General features: G+C 45.7%; 1 protein-coding gene across 2 annotated transcripts; it reads right to left on the reverse strand.

The window, feature by feature from the left end:
* Nucleotides 1-1,671: 1,671 nt before the first annotated feature.
* Nucleotides 1,672-12,688, reverse strand: LOC117413127 (E3 ubiquitin-protein ligase TRIM63-like). Of its 2 annotated transcripts, none has more exons than XM_058997705.1 (9): nucleotides 12,379-12,688; nucleotides 10,265-10,431; nucleotides 8,698-8,863; nucleotides 7,314-7,409; nucleotides 6,231-6,464; nucleotides 5,180-5,202; nucleotides 4,289-4,413; nucleotides 3,720-3,797; nucleotides 1,672-2,762 (listed from the first exon to the last, which is right to left on the reverse strand). In XM_058997705.1, the coding sequence occupies exons 1-9, from the start codon at nucleotides 12,535-12,537 to the stop codon at nucleotides 2,752-2,754; spliced, it is 1,059 nt and encodes a 352-aa protein (XP_058853688.1). In that variant the 5' UTR covers nucleotides 12,538-12,688; the 3' UTR covers nucleotides 1,672-2,751. The 2 variants fall into 2 exon arrangements, with proteins under 2 accessions (XP_058853688.1, XP_034762204.2); XM_034906313.2 differs by having other exon boundaries at nucleotides 8,698-8,866; nucleotides 12,379-12,687.
* Between the last annotated feature and the right edge of the window lie 2,686 nt (nucleotides 12,689-15,374).

Here is a 15,374-nt window from a genome sequence, read left to right on the forward strand (position 1 = left end):
AGGGACACTATAAACCAGCAGATTGGAGCTCCAGTAGTTTGCTATGCAGGGTCCAGGGACACTATAAACCAGCAGATTGGAGCTCAGTGGTTTGGTATGCAGGGTCCAGGGACACTATAAACCAGCAGATTGGAGCTCCAGTGGTTTGCTATGCAGGGTCCAGGGACACTATAAACCAGCAGATTGGAGCTCAGTGGTTTGGTATGCAGGGTCCAGGGACATTATAAACCAGCAGATTGGAGCTCCAGTGGTTTGGTATGCAGGGTCCAGGGACACTATAAACCAGCAGATTGGAGCTCCAGTGGTTTGGTATGCAGGGTCCAGGGACATTATAAACCAGCAGATTGGAGCTCAGTGGTTTGGTATGCAGGGTCCAGGGACATTATAAACCAGCAGATTGGAGCTCCAGTGGTTTGGTATGCAGGGTCCAGGGACATTATAAACCAGCAGATTGGAGCTCAGTGGTTTGGTATGCAGGGTCCAGGGACATTACAAACCAGCAGATTGGAGCTCAGTGGTTTGCTATGCAGGGTCCAGGGACACTATAAACCAGCAGATTGGAGCTCCAGTGGTTTGCTATGCAGGGTCCAGGGACACTATAAACCAGCAGATTGGAGCTCAGTGGTTTGGTATGCAGGATCCAGGAACACTATAAACCAGCAGATTGGAGCTCCAGTGGTTTGCTATGCAGGGTCCAGGGACACTATAAACCAGCAGATTGGAGCTCAGTGGTTTGGTATGCAGGGTCCAGGGACATTATAAACCAGCAGATTGGAGCTCCAGTGGTTTGGTATGCAGGGTCCAGGGACACTATAAACCAGCAGATTGGAGCTCCAGTGGTTTGGTATGCAGGGTCCAGGGACATTATAAACCAGAAGATTGGAGCTCAGTGGTTTGTTATGCAGGGTCCAGGGACATTATAAACCAGCAGATTGGAGCTCAGTGGTTTGTTATGCAGGGTCCAGGGACATTATAAACCAGCAGATTGGAGCTCCAGTGGTTTGGTATGCAGGGTCCAGGGACATTATAAACCAGCAGTTTGGAGCTCAGTGGTTTGTTATGCAGGGTCCAGGGACATTATAAACCAGCAGATTGGAGCTCAGTGGTTTGGTCATGTCATCAAACTCCCAGATCCAATGACAGCCTGGGTTGTGTGTTGAGGTGAATTCCCTCAGCCTCCCTCCACTTGCTTTCAAAATGAATGAACTGGATTCATTTTAGGTAGGTGATTGATGTAACGCACTGTGAGTCCCCAGTGCCGTAAAATGCTCTAAAAGAGTTGTGCTTATAAGGGCAAAGGTGGATTACACCCCAATTCATTCATGGGGTAGCAGTGTGGAGTAGTGGTTAGGGCTTTGGACTCTTGACCAGAGGGTTGTGGGTTCAATCCCAGGTGGGGGACACTGCTGCTGTACCCTTGAGCAAGGTACTTTACCTAGATTGTTCCAGTAAAAACCCAACTGTATAAATGGGTAATTGTATGTAAAAATAATGTGATATCTTGTAACAATTGTAAGTCGCCCTGGATAAGGGTGTCTGCTAAGAAATAAATACAAATCCATTCTTCTTCTTCTTCTTCATATTATTATTATTATTATTATTATTATTATTATTATTGTGGTGATTGAATGACACATTCTTACAAAACAAATGAAAACCAAACTTCACAACTGCAATAAACATAACTTTGTTTATTTCATTGTACCATAATAACAATTTAATTCAACAACGGAAACTGAAATTACACCTGAATGCACCCCATAGTGATTTCAAGTATTTCCATTTTTTTTTTAAAGTTCACCATCCTGAACCAGCTAAAACAAATGGCATCCCAAATTCTACTGTGCAAAACACCTGCTGAAGATGGTCCAGCATGGCTACCAAGCGACAAACACATGTAAAGAAACAGCAGTGTGTCATTTTAAGCCCATTCTGGTTCATAAAATAACACACAACGTTAAAAAAAAATGTACATTTTGTTCCATTGATATCATGTACAAAAATAATATATCATATTATAAAACCTGTTCATTTTGACCAGTATAAAAAGTGTCCTTGCAGACTGCACCAATTCCATTCTGGAGAGGGGAGGGAGTTCATCAAAGAAATCCTGATGGTACTGTCTCTGTAACTGTCTCTCAGAGGAGTTTCAGAGACCTAACTGCAGGTGGCACTGTTTTCAAGGAAACCCCTTTAATGAACTAAACAGCAACGAGTTCTCTCAAACAGAAAGAAAATATATTTTCGTGAGGGAGGCTGGGGCTTTCAGCTCTGGAGGCCTGGGTTCAAATGCATTTGTGAAATGAGGTTGATGGAACTTAAACCCCAGTAAAATTCAAACAGTTGCATGCAATTCAACACGATAGTCAGTCTCTGCTTGAGAGGCTCAGGGCTGAATGATACCATGCCAAAGCCAATTCATTTGTAAACGATTATATCATATACATTGTGTAACATAGTAAAAAATACAGTTTTTTTTAATATATGGATTTTTTTAAAAATACATCCAGCAGCCACGGCCCAGACCCCTGTATAAAAAGTATGTGGAAAATATATTTTCCTTGCGTATGTGATGGTCTGCAGACAGTAAAATCACAAGTTATTTGCAGCCCCTCGAACTGCCACGCCTCCTAATGACAGGAGACGTGTCTCCACCCAATCACGTCGTTTCACATTGTCGCTGAAGTTCATCTGGTATTTCTTGAAAATACCTGCATTCGTTTTTCATCTCTGTTGTTTCTGCAGAAACAATCACTGTGGACCTGGGAAATGAAAAAGGAAAAAAACATTACCTAAAAATACATCAATAAAATGAAATGAAGAATGGATTCCAGTGTGTACTGTACTCTGACTCTCTTATAGAATGGATTCCAGTGTGTACTGTACTCTGACTGGCTTGTAGAATGGATTCCAGTGTGTACTGTACTCTGACTCTCTTGTAGAATGGATTCCAGTGTGTACTGTACTCTGACTGGCTTGTAGAATGGATTCCAGTGTGTACTGTACTCTGACTCTCTTATAGAATGGATTCCAGTGTGTACTGTACTCTGACTGGCTTGTAGAATGGATTCCAGTGTGTACTGTACTCTGACTCTCTTGTAGAATGGATTCCAGTGTGTACTGTACTCTGACTGGCTTGTAGAATGGATTCCAGCGTGTACTGTACTCTGACTGGCTTGTAGAATGGATTCCAGTGTGTACTGTACTCTGACTGGCTTGTAGAATGGATTCCAGTGTGTACTGTACTCTGACTCTCTTGTAGAATGGATTCCAGTGTGTACTGTACTCCGACTCTCTTGTAGAATGGATTCCAGTGTGCACTGTACTCTCTGACAGGGGCAGTCACTGCTCTCTTGCTATTTCTATCAATTATTTCAACCAAGGGGGTTGTTGTAAATAATGGGGCCGTGCATTGCACTGTACGTTTACACTATGCACCATGGAAATTGATGTGAAACTAAAGGAAACAAAACGTTTGCCTGCTTCACTTAGATTCTTAAGAGTTTTACTTGAGAATAGAAATGACAAGAATATGAAAAATGTGAACAATATAAACCGGGACCAACTGCAATCTTGCATTTCTCAAATCTTTGGAAGCTATGGGAAGTCTGAAAAGCTATAAAAGCTTGGTTCAGCCCCTTATTATCACAGTGACTGGGGGGACGGAGGATACAGAGGGCTTGTGTGAAATGTTTCCGATAGCGTGCAGGATTGCTCACAGTCCGTTTGCTTGTCAGCAGGGTCCTCCCCTTCCACTTCCTCTTCCTCTTCCTCTTCCTCATACTCCTCGTCATCCTCTGCAGGGACAAAAAAGAGCTGCAGTGTGGTCTAGTGGTTACAGCTGAGGGACTGGGAGGGAGGGAGGCAGTGTGGTCTAGTGGTTAGAGCTGAGGGACTGGGAGGGAGGGAGGCAGTGTGGTCTAGTGGTTACAGCTGAGGGACTGGGAGGGAGGGAGGCAGTGCGGTCTAGTGGTTACAGCTGAGGGACTGGGAGGGAGGGAGGCAGTGTGGTCTAGTTGGAGAGGTATAGTGTGTGTCTTATTAACAGCATTAGTTTCACTAGACAACCATATGTAAGACTGAAGAATAGCAGGGCAGGGGTGGAAATAAGACTCCTATTGCACAGCAGTTTCACCCATTCCAGGTTTTACTAAAACCAGGAATGGATCAAACTGCTCTGCAATGGGAGTCTTATTTCCATCCCTGCAGGGTATTTTTCAGAAGCCTGGTCACAGACTCTACTATTTGAATGGTTTAGTTTCACCTCAGTCTGGTCCTGTCCTTGTACCTGTGCCGAAGTCAATGCTCCGGAGCATGGCCTCCTGGTGCTCTGTGCTCAGGGTGAAGTGATCCATGCACTCGAACCCTGGCTCCGTCATCTGCACCTGCGACTGTTTGCAGGCGTCTGTGATACTGACAGGAGGAGAGAGGATGGGCTGCTTAGCATGAGACAGGTCCCTAATGAAAGGTACATTTGCACATTTTGCTGTTTTGCCATTCTTATCCCAGGGTGATACAATGCAATGATAACATAGTTTGCTATGTTTTTTTATATGCTTTACCACACCTCTCTGTGCTTTACAATGCTTCCCTATGCTTTACCAGACCTCTCTGTGCTTTACAATGCTTCCCTGTGCTTTACCATACCTATCTGTGCTTTACAATGCTTCCCTAAGCTTTACCACACCTCTTTGTGCTTTACAATGCTTCCCTATGCTTTACCACACCTCTGTGCTTTACAATGCTTCCCTATGCTTTACCACACCTCTCTGTGCTTTACAATGCTTCCCTATGCTTTACCACACCTCTCTGTGCTTTACAGTGCTTCCCTATACTTTACCATACCTCTCTGTGCTTTACAATGCTTCCCTATGCTTTATCATACCTCTCTGTGCTTTACAGTGCTTGCCTATGCTTTGCCTCTCTGTGCTTTACAATGCTTGCCTATGCTTTGCCATGCCTCTCTGTGCTTTATCACACTTTGGCTTTTACTGTGGGAAACATTTATAAGGAATATGCCAATGATAAAACATGTATTGTATTGAAGAATAAATACACAGACAAGGGACCAAAGAAAGCAAGAATCTGAACATGATAAATGTAGCCGAGGGAAAGACAATGTGCAGCAGACAGAAACACAAGCTGCAGGACTTCTGTATTTACCATGAGGGGAACTTACTTTTTAATGAGCTTTTTGGCATCCTGTAGGAGAGTTGGGGAAGGCAGGCAGACAGGTAAAGAAAGAAAGAGAGAAATACAATTCAGTGAATGGAAGTGTAGAGGAAAGTAGAACCGGAATTCAGATTGTTAATAAAGTTCATGTTGAATGCCCCTCCCAGTCCCTCAGCTCTAACCACTAGACCACACTGCCTCCCTCCCTCCCAGTCCCTCAGCTCTAACCACTAGACCACACTGCCTCCCTCACTCCCAGTCCCTCAGCTCTAACCACTGGACCACACTGCCTCCCTCACTCTCTCCCTCTCCCTCAGCTCTAACCACTAGACCGCACTGCCTCCCTCCCTCTCTCCCTCTCCCTCAGCTCTAACCACTAGACCACACTGCCTCCCTCTCTCCCAGTTTCTCAGCTCTAACCACTAGAACGCACTGCCTCCCTCTCTCCCAGTCCCTCAGCTCTATCCACTAGACCGCACTGCCTCCCTCCCTCCCAGTCCCTCAGCTCTAACCACTAGACCACACTGCCTCCCTCCCTCCTAGTCCCTCAGCTCTAACCACTGGACCACACTGCCTCCCTCACTCTCTCCCTCTCCCTCAGCTCTAACCACTAGACCACACTGCCTCCCTCCCTCCCAGTTCCTCAGCTCTAACCACTAGACCGCACTGCCTCCCTCCCTCCCAGTCCCTCAGCTCTAACCACTAGACCACACTGCCTCCCTCCCTCCCAGTCCCTCAGCTCTAACCACTAGACCGCACTGTCTCCCTCCCTCCCAGTCCCTCAGCTCTAACCACTAGACCACACTGCCTCCCTCCCTCTCTCTCAGCTCTAACCACTAGACCACACTGCCTCCCTCCCTCCCAGTCACTCAGCTGTAACCACTAGACCGCACTGCCTCCCTCCCTCCCAGTCCCTCAGCTCTAACCACTAGACCACACTGCCTCCCTCCCTCCCAGTCACTCAGCTGTAACCACTAGACCGCACTGCCTCCCTCCCTCCCTCCCTCAGCTGTAACCCCCACGACCCTCTCCCTCCCAGCTCGGGTGCTTCTCTTTACCAGCAGGAAGGCTGCGATGCCGGTCTCTTCCATGGAGTGGATGGCACTCTCCACCAGTTTGGTGCTCCCCTCCAGCTGCTCCTTGAACTGCTGGACCAGGCCACGCACGTAGCCCGTCTTCTCCTCCTGCTGCAGGGTGATCCTGCTCTGCAGCTCCCCCTTCTTCTCCTCCAGGATGGCATAGAGCAGGTCGAAGTGCTCGCTCAGGCTCTGCTTCTGCCGCTGACTGTTCTCCTGCAGGGGGGGGACCAACCACGCCAGCCATTGGTATAGGGTCCCCGAGCGCCTGATGCACCACCAGCTTGAGTTACAGGAGCTCTTTAGCTGAACCGTGAAGTTGACAGTTTCGAGCCCAGCTCCTGCCTTGCCATTTAATACAATAGGCTGAGACGCCGATCCATTACATTAAGAACCCTGACCCCTAATGGCCTTTTATTGTAATTACATTTGCTGCTTGCTGTGTGCTCCGGGACTGGGTACCATGTGTGTCATTCCACGGTCATGGCAAAGGGGGCTTGGTTACACTCGAATTCAAGCATGTAATTAACCAGCTGACTCACGCTGTCTCTTTATATGAATGGTAAAATTCACTGATCACGCCCAGTCCCTGATTTACCATTAAATTCAATGGGCTGATGTGATGATCTGTTACACCACCAGGGAAAGAACACGTTGGGGTCTTTTGACATGAGCTTCCAAACCATCGCAGCTCTTCATACCAGCTCCCTAAAAACACCAGTGTCTGTATTACTGTATAACTGCCTGTAAAACTAGCCTCCCAAAGACCTTTCAGACTTCGTCTGGGTATAATCCAAACTACTAATTTAATACAAATATATCTGTCTTCAATTTCTACCCTTATAACAGAGTAAATTTGCTGTGTCATTTTGCTGTAGTTATACTATGCATTTGCCATGCTTTACCATGGATTGCCATGTTGTAATATGCTGCCATACCTCTCTAGGCTTTACTATGCCTACCTGTGCTTTACCATGCTTTCAATATGCTTTACATTTTGCTATGCTTTGACTAAACTTTTCTCAGGGTAATCGCTTGTTTCCTGCACTGCTCCAGCTTGTTCACCTCTATGGTCTTGCAGGTGTCCTCCAGCTGGGTCATGATGGCCTGGATGCGGTCATTTCCAGCCATCAGCATGGTGATCCCGTTGCTGAGCTCCGTCTGCAGGGAGAGAGACAGGGTGGATTAACTCTCGCACTACCAAGCGCTTCACTAATTACAATAAGGGCCCCTTGAAATGATTGCAAATATAAATATTTGTAGACTATGAGACATGTCAACGGGAATGACCCGAAAAGTTTACCACAGTAAATCTGCAGTTTTCCAATGCTTTCCCCATGATTAGAGAATGCATTTTACTATGCTTTGCCAGTTGTTTTTTATATGCTCTACAATGCTTACCTGTGCTTTAGCATGCTTTCACTGTGCTTCATTACAATGCATTGCTTTTGCTGTGCTCATTTTCTATAAGGGGACTGGGAGGGAGGGATGAGTGACACTGCGGGGCTGTGGAGCTCCTTACAGGGACACATTCCTCCTACGCTCTGTCTCTGAGAATAGAATCAGGGGGAGAGGAGGCAGGACTGGCCCATCTGTGGAGCTCGGCTCTCCTACTGCTGAGTCGCCACATCTCAAGAGAGCAGCTGACAGCTCCACTCACTCCACAGCTTCATCCACGGCTATAAAGCACTCGATAGTGGTGAACAGAGAAATGACAAACGTTTCCACTTCAGGTCTTTCTCAATGTCCTCTCTTCATTGAGCTTTACACAGATTATTTTGAATTGTTACTTTGTGATGTTACAGTTGTTTCCTGTCTGTGTGTGTGTGTTGGGGGGGAGTCAGTAGCACTCATCCAGCGATGGAGCAGTGGAGCAGTGGAAGAGGGCTGAGCTCAAGCAGGGCAGATACAACTGCTCCTGCCCCCAGCCTCTATATTTAACCTCTTTACTGTAGCTGGAAGGTGGTGATAACCTCTCTGTATTTAGAATCTGTACAGCAGCATGCATTCCACTGCACTTGCAGAGGCGTGACAAGCAAGTCCACGCTGTCTGGAGGGTCTTTTCAGTTGAGCAATAAAACAGAAAGGCTCAGCCAAGCCACTGCAATCAGGGGATCTGAGCAATAAAACAGACAGGCTCAGCCAAGCCACTGCAATCAGGGGATCTGAGCAATAAAACAGAAAGTCTCAGCCAAGCCACTGCAATCAGGGGGTTTGGAAGGAAAGCCAGCCCCCCTCATCACAAAGCTTTCACTTGCAGCTCTATAGACTGCTGTTAAGAAGGCATCGGCAGTCCAGAACACATACCTGGTGATCGAACAGTATGTTAGAACAATAACTTCAAAACACTCAATCAAAATTCAATGGAAAAATGTAATGATTTCATGATTTCAATGTTTCTGAAATCTCAGGGCTGCTACAGAGAGCATGCAGGCTTGATGGTCATTACCTTCTGCTGCTGGAAGACGTTCTGCAGTGGGGAGACCTCGCAGTCCTTGTGCGCCCCGAACACTTTGCACATGGAGCAGGTGGGGACCTGGCAGGTCAGGCAGTAGATGTTGATCTTCTCGTCCTTGTGCTCCTCGCACATGGGCTGGTCACACTTCTTCAGGGGCCTGCTGGAGTTCACACACAGCAAGGGCCAGCGTTACACTACTGCAGCAGCACCCTCCCACTCCCACTCCCACTCCCACTCAGCACTCCCACTCCCACTCGCATTCCCACTCAGCACTCAGCACTCCCACTCCCACTCCCACTCGCATTCCCACTCACCACTCCCACTCAGCACTCACACTCACACTTACACTCCCACTCCCACTCACACATGCGCCCACCCACCATGCCTACCAACTACATGTATATTATAGTTACGTTTGCTCCTTTTCCACTTTTATTTTTCAGGGGCTCGCAAAATAGCTTTTATATGAATTTATTTATTAGCCAGTTTTTTTTTTTTGTTTGTTTTTTTTTTTTTTAACTCAATGGGCCTGATTTTCTACCCAACTCCTGGAACCAACTCCCCAGTAATGTTGAAGCTGACACCCTGGGATCCTTCAAGAAGCTGCTTGATGAGATTCTGGGATCAATAAGCTACTAACAACCAAACGAGCAAGATGGGCCAAATGGCCTCCTCTCGTTTGTAATCTTTCTTATGTTCATACACTGATTATGATGGAGTCATTTTTCCTGTCCTCCCCACTTCTTTACACCTCGATTTACATGATTGCTACAAGTCACCCTAATTCCCGTGGGGAGGGGCCCGCCTGCCGTGAGGGATACAAACACACCCGAAAACAGCTAAACGACCCAGTGCAAACATTTGTCCTGTAGACTTTCTTAGTTTCCTATAGTTTTACCTTATCAACAATGATGAAGGCATTCAACTACACAGATTAGACTATCTGTTCACCTAAACAGCTGCACATCTAAAGGATGGTTCATACTGTTGGAATCAGTACTGAGTGCTTTCTTGTGCGTGTGTGAGAGAGAGTTTCAGGGTGTTTCAGATTATCTTTCATGGTCTAGCTGACACTGGTTATATTGGGACTCCTTTTAAGGCTGTGCTCTATAAATTGCAGGGTTCAGAGATCAGCAGTCACCAGTATCACTTCCGCAGCCCTTATAATATATAGAAGCATTCAGGGGTGCACTGTCCTGTATAATGAGGTCAGTAAAAAAAAAAAAACACTGTCAAGGACACTGTCTCCAAATGTGCCCCTATAAACAAACGTTATTCACAGAAATCACAAAATACCAGGGAAATGATAAACAAGAAGCACCAACCATTAACTCTGATGAATTTCTACTGGAATACAATGTAAATAAAGGGAGTACAAGTTGTGTGTTAGGTGTGAGGGGGCTGTGTGTTAGGTTGCTGTGTGTTAGGTGTGAGGGGGCTGTGTGTTAGGTTGCTGTGTGTTAGGTGTGAGGGGGCTGTGTGTTAGGTTGCTGTGTGTTAGGTGTGAGGGGGCTGTGTGTTAGGTTGCTGTGTGTTTAGGGTAAGTGGCTCCTCTGACCTGGTGCTCTCCTCCTTGTAGATATCAATGATGTTCTCCACCAGCAGGTTCCTCTGCAGCCCGTACACGCCGTGCCGGTCCAGCACCACCTCGTGCCGGCAGGACGGGCAGCGGAACCGGCCGCCGGTGATGTTGGTGCCGCGGGACGTGTAGTACGGGTTCGCCGCCTGGGAGACAGAACAGCCAGCGTCACAAAAACAGTAGACAGGTACGACCAGATACACTACATGTGTGACAGTGTAACACCTAACGTAAGTTTCACAAGGTTATACGTGTTCTGAAAGAAGCTTTCTTTAAATGGTGTGTGGTGTGTTCTTAATACAAGTTATTAACACATGACCAAAAAATCGATCCTCATACAAGAGATTTAAAATTGAGCGCAACACTGCTGGAAGGCTGCCCTGTATACTGTGAGATCCATTGCTTTGTACACTGGGCACTAATTCAAGTTTGAAATGCTTTTGCATGAAACAAACATTATATCAGATCTAAGACCTTGTGCATTTTCAGGAATTGCTTTATTAATTATTTTGTACTAGGAACAAATCCTTTTAAAAAAGTGTAAGTTAAACATTGCTTCTATAAATCGATTATATAATGCAAACCTTCCTTATAGATTGGAGTTCATTTTCACAAAACTGGTTTGGCAGAGAGTCAGGTAGATCCCGGGTCCAGACAGAGCCGGAAGCAGTGGGATCACAAGTGTTTAGTTGGGAAGGTGAGGGTTATACCAGTAGTAAGGGAAGGGAACCCCAGATTCAAGATACACCTTTGCAGTCGAATCTTTCCAGCTCAAGTGGACCAAACCCTGGGGACGGTGTTTCCCCCATTTGCAGGAGCTGAGATATTCCTGTGTCCCCACATGGGGAGAAGGTGTCTGAATTGATCAAACAAACATGTTTAAGACCTGAGTAAAACCTTTTCTCTATACGAGTGACACCCTAGACGCCCCCTGTGCTCCACTTGAGGACCCTTATCCAGTTCACTGAGCCCGTTTGATTCCAGGCTCCACTCCCGTAGGGGGAGCAGTGTCCCTCACAAGGGCGTTTAAGGTTGTGCTTGTTAGTGACTCAGGGACAGGTTTGCTTCCTTTTGATATTGTGCCAAGTTGGCAGTGCCCTTTTTCTAAAAACAGAACAGAACAATGTGAATGCACTGTGCCACACTGTATTGCAGTGCAAAAAGATTAATTTAAGAATGCAAACATGTGCCTAAATGGTTTGTTGCATTAACCATCCGATTTTCCTAACTCCTTGTGGTAACTACATAGAAAGCTATCTTTAGTAACACCAGCTGTGTCTTTACTGCGCTCCTTCTTCATGGAATTCCATTTCAATCTCGCTACGACTTTGTTCCACGCTGGGACAGCTTCACTAAGCCAAGCTCTAAGCTCCATTTTTTTCCACAAGAAAATGGAAATAACTTGGAATGTTAATTGAGGAGATTATTTTGAAGCATTATCAGTTTTCTTGTCCTTATAAAAGTGTACTGGTAAAAGCACAGCAAAAACTAGAGAAGTACATATTGAGAAAGGTATTCCTGCCCAATTTAGCATGGCAAACACAATTTATAGACATTTCACTTCTAAACAGAACAAAGAATAAGCTTGACACATATTCCAATCCCCTAGATTTTAATTGGCTTATTTTTTACCATAACAAAAGAGGACGTGAATCGTGATCTCAGTACTTATTGTAGTTCTTGGTTTGACTCCATCTCTTTGAATATTTGTCTTTTAATAGAAGTGTCTCATTAATGCTCTTTCACCTAACCCCACATCATACAATGTGGCCCATCAGGATCACATGTATATTTTTGGAACTTCTCTTTTAGATAAAACTAGACGTTTAGAAAAAAATGTCTGAATGTTTAAAACTTTATGACCTTAATCGCAGAACACAAATGCTGTTTCAGATTTTTTTTTTTTACACTGTTCAAAAATACACAAATTCAGTTAAAACGCGGTCAGGCTGAGTGGACAGCGATTTGTCATGTACTGTACTATTCTTCACCTAATTCGCTGCTTTCAAATTTTTTTTTATGTGCCACTCAGAAATGGAAATAAAGAGCGAGCGCGGTGCCTTCCTGGTCAAGCCTCGTTCTGAAATACTCGCCTGGAAGACGTCGTTGGCGCACTTGCGGCACAGGTTGTGCTGGCAGGGTAAGATCACCACAGGCTTGGAGAACATCTCCAGACAGATGGGGCAGATCAGCTGCTTCTCCAGGTTGTCCATGGAGTCGGAGCCCCCGATGATACTTGACTGGTAATCCATGCGGACGGGAGATCAGCGCACTAATACACAGTACAGAATGATATATCCAACTCTATCTTCTCTCTTTCTAGCCCCCTTTGTGCCAGTCAGGGATGCTCCTGTGTGGATGTAGAGAGGTTAGCTAGCGGGTGTGTGTGTGAGTTAGGGTCTGTCTGTCACTTAGCAGCTAGACTATTTATACCGTCCCGTCAGCAGTTCTGTAGCTACACTCCTCCTTCACATTCCTGTGATGCTATGCACGGTTTTTGAACTGAAATAAACAGCTCCCCTCCCCTCCCCTCCCCTCCCCTCTCCAGTGATCGGGACAGCTTGTTCAACCAACTGCTTTCATCACATTGGGAGACACTCCTGGCTGATTAGAATAAACAGGCCACATGTTATAAGCTGTGTGCCAACACTTTGGGGTTTGTTAAATGTTTGTTTGTTGTTTGTTTGTTTGTTTGTCGGAGGTCGGGGAAACAGAAACATGAGCGCACTGCTTTCCAGTTTGCAGTATCTGTCCATTTGTCTATGCTTATGGCACCCTCATTGGTGCATAAACCTACAGAAGCACTTTTCTAATTGAGATGGCACTTTGTGGGTGGGAGGTGCAAGGACAAACATGACACTCAGGCTTCACACACAGGATGCTGGGCGTCGCCATTCAGGTAACATGTATTTGAAATGAGATCTGCTACTTATTACTGTAATATCTGCTTGCACGCCCCCGATTAGTACCTGCAGTATCTTGGCTGCCTCGATTAAGATAACAGGAGCTCGTCCAGGATTAGAGTGCTAATCAGAGACTGTGGGACCAGTCCTTAAGGGTCTGCTTCTCCTTTGGTTAGACTGCATTTGTCATGCTTTTTAATCTGCTTTACCATGTTTTAACGTTAGTGTGGGGATCAGTGAGGTATCGTTCCCGTTCCCATTCCCAGAGGCTTTGTTATCCTCACAGGGTGTGCATATCCCCAGCGAGGGGAGTATAGTGGAAGTTCCTATGAGTGAAACTTGGTAAAGACCTTCTTTAGCACAAGTTATTAAGGGTGTCAGAATCTGGGGGTGTTTGGAGGCTTCATGCATTGTCCATGTTTGTATTAAGAGAAGGCACTGATGTAATTGTGATGGCTGCTTTGAGTATTTCTTAATGTAGCACTATTGAGTGTTTATATCATTGTAGATGTCAAATATTAGCCCGACTCCAGTCCAGGAGAGGGATACAGTGGGGTTATCAGTTTCAAACGCATCATTTAGGAAACAGCTTTCAAGATTCGACTCTACAGTATCTGCAGGAGGCTGTCAGCCCCCCGTGTGTACCGTGGGTAAGGAACACTTTGTTTATCAGGATGAGATCACTTGACCCCTGTTGATTCCAGACCAGCTTCCTGGAAAGAGAGTGGGAGTGGTGGGGGCCCAGGGCAGCAGACTGGCTCTGTGCTGTGCTGGTAAAGGCGTACATACCACACATTGTCAGGATGCTGTGTAAATGAAAAAAAAAAATGTTTTCGTGGCTTTCTATGTAGCAAAAAAAAGTTTTAATGTCAAAAAAACATGTTTTGTGTATCTTATTTATAATTTTTAATAAAATAATGCACATAAAACAATCAAACTAAACAGACGCACGCAGTTCCTTCTAGTAAGGAGTAAGCAGCTTTAAGTTACAATCTCATTGTTTTTTTTTTCCTTGTGTTTTGCTGGCAATACAGATGGGTGTTCACTAGATGGCGCTTGCACTTTCTAACATAAAGCTGATCTATCCTATGTCACATATGTTTATGGCTGGCAACTAGAACTGACGAGCGCCTCAACCTCTGTGGGCTCTTTCGTATGGTGGTTAAGATGCTTGCTGACGGTATGTGAGGTCACCGGTTCATGCCAGCCTCCACTGTGTTACAAGAGAAACGGTTCATGCCAGCCTCCACTCCGCTACAAGAGAAACGGTTCATGCCAGCCTCCACTGTGTTACAAGAGAAACGGTTCATGCCAGCCTCCACTGTGTTACAAGAGAAACGGTTCATGCCAGCCTCCACTGTGTTACAAGAGAAACGGTTCATGCCAGCCTCCACTGTGTTACAAGAGAAACGGTTCATGCCAGCCTCCACTGTGTTACAAGAGAAACGGTTCATGCCAGCCTCCACTGTGTTACAAGAGAAACGGTTCATGCCAGCCTCCACTCCGTTACAAGAGAAACGGTTCATGCCAGCCTCCACTCCGTTACAAGAGAAACGGTTCATGCCAGCCTCCACTGTGTTACAAGAGAAACGGTTCATGCCAGCCTCCACTCTGTTACAAGAGAAACGGTTCATGCCAGCCTCCACTGTGTTACAAGAGAAACAGGCGAAGCACCTTAGATTTTTTTTTTTCTTCCTCTGGTCTGAGCCGCTTTAGCACTTGACTCCCAGGAGGTATTCTGGACTGCTCCCAGCTCACTCAGCTGCTTGACCGGGTTCATCACAATATTGATGCTGGGTCTCCTAGCAAAGGGCTGTGTCTGGATTAGCCCAGTTTAGAGCTCCTGTGGGGAGCGGGGGCAGCTGTAACCTAACACTCACAGACCAGTAATTGCATGGAGCAGGGCAGTCATGGGTACTAGTGTACCCAGGATAGTACAGGATTCAAAAAATGTTTAAAAGAATATTTAAACATGTTGAAACAAAAATTCCAAGCAGTTTTAAAATACAGTGCAAAAACAGCAAAGTGTTTAGAAACAGTACGTCCACCATTATCAAATAGTTTTTTTTTTATTGTGTTTTTATCTCATGTCTCCTCTCTTGACACTATTTCAATTAGTTGTCGTTCTACCCCTATTCACACTGGTTTCACAGGGCTCCATCTATCTTGGACTTCCTTACTCAAGG

The sequence above is a fragment of the Acipenser ruthenus genome, chromosome 23, assembly GCF_902713425.1.
Source record: "Acipenser ruthenus chromosome 23, fAciRut3.2 maternal haplotype, whole genome shotgun sequence".
Lineage (NCBI taxonomy): Eukaryota > Metazoa > Chordata > Actinopteri > Acipenseriformes > Acipenseridae > Acipenser > Acipenser ruthenus.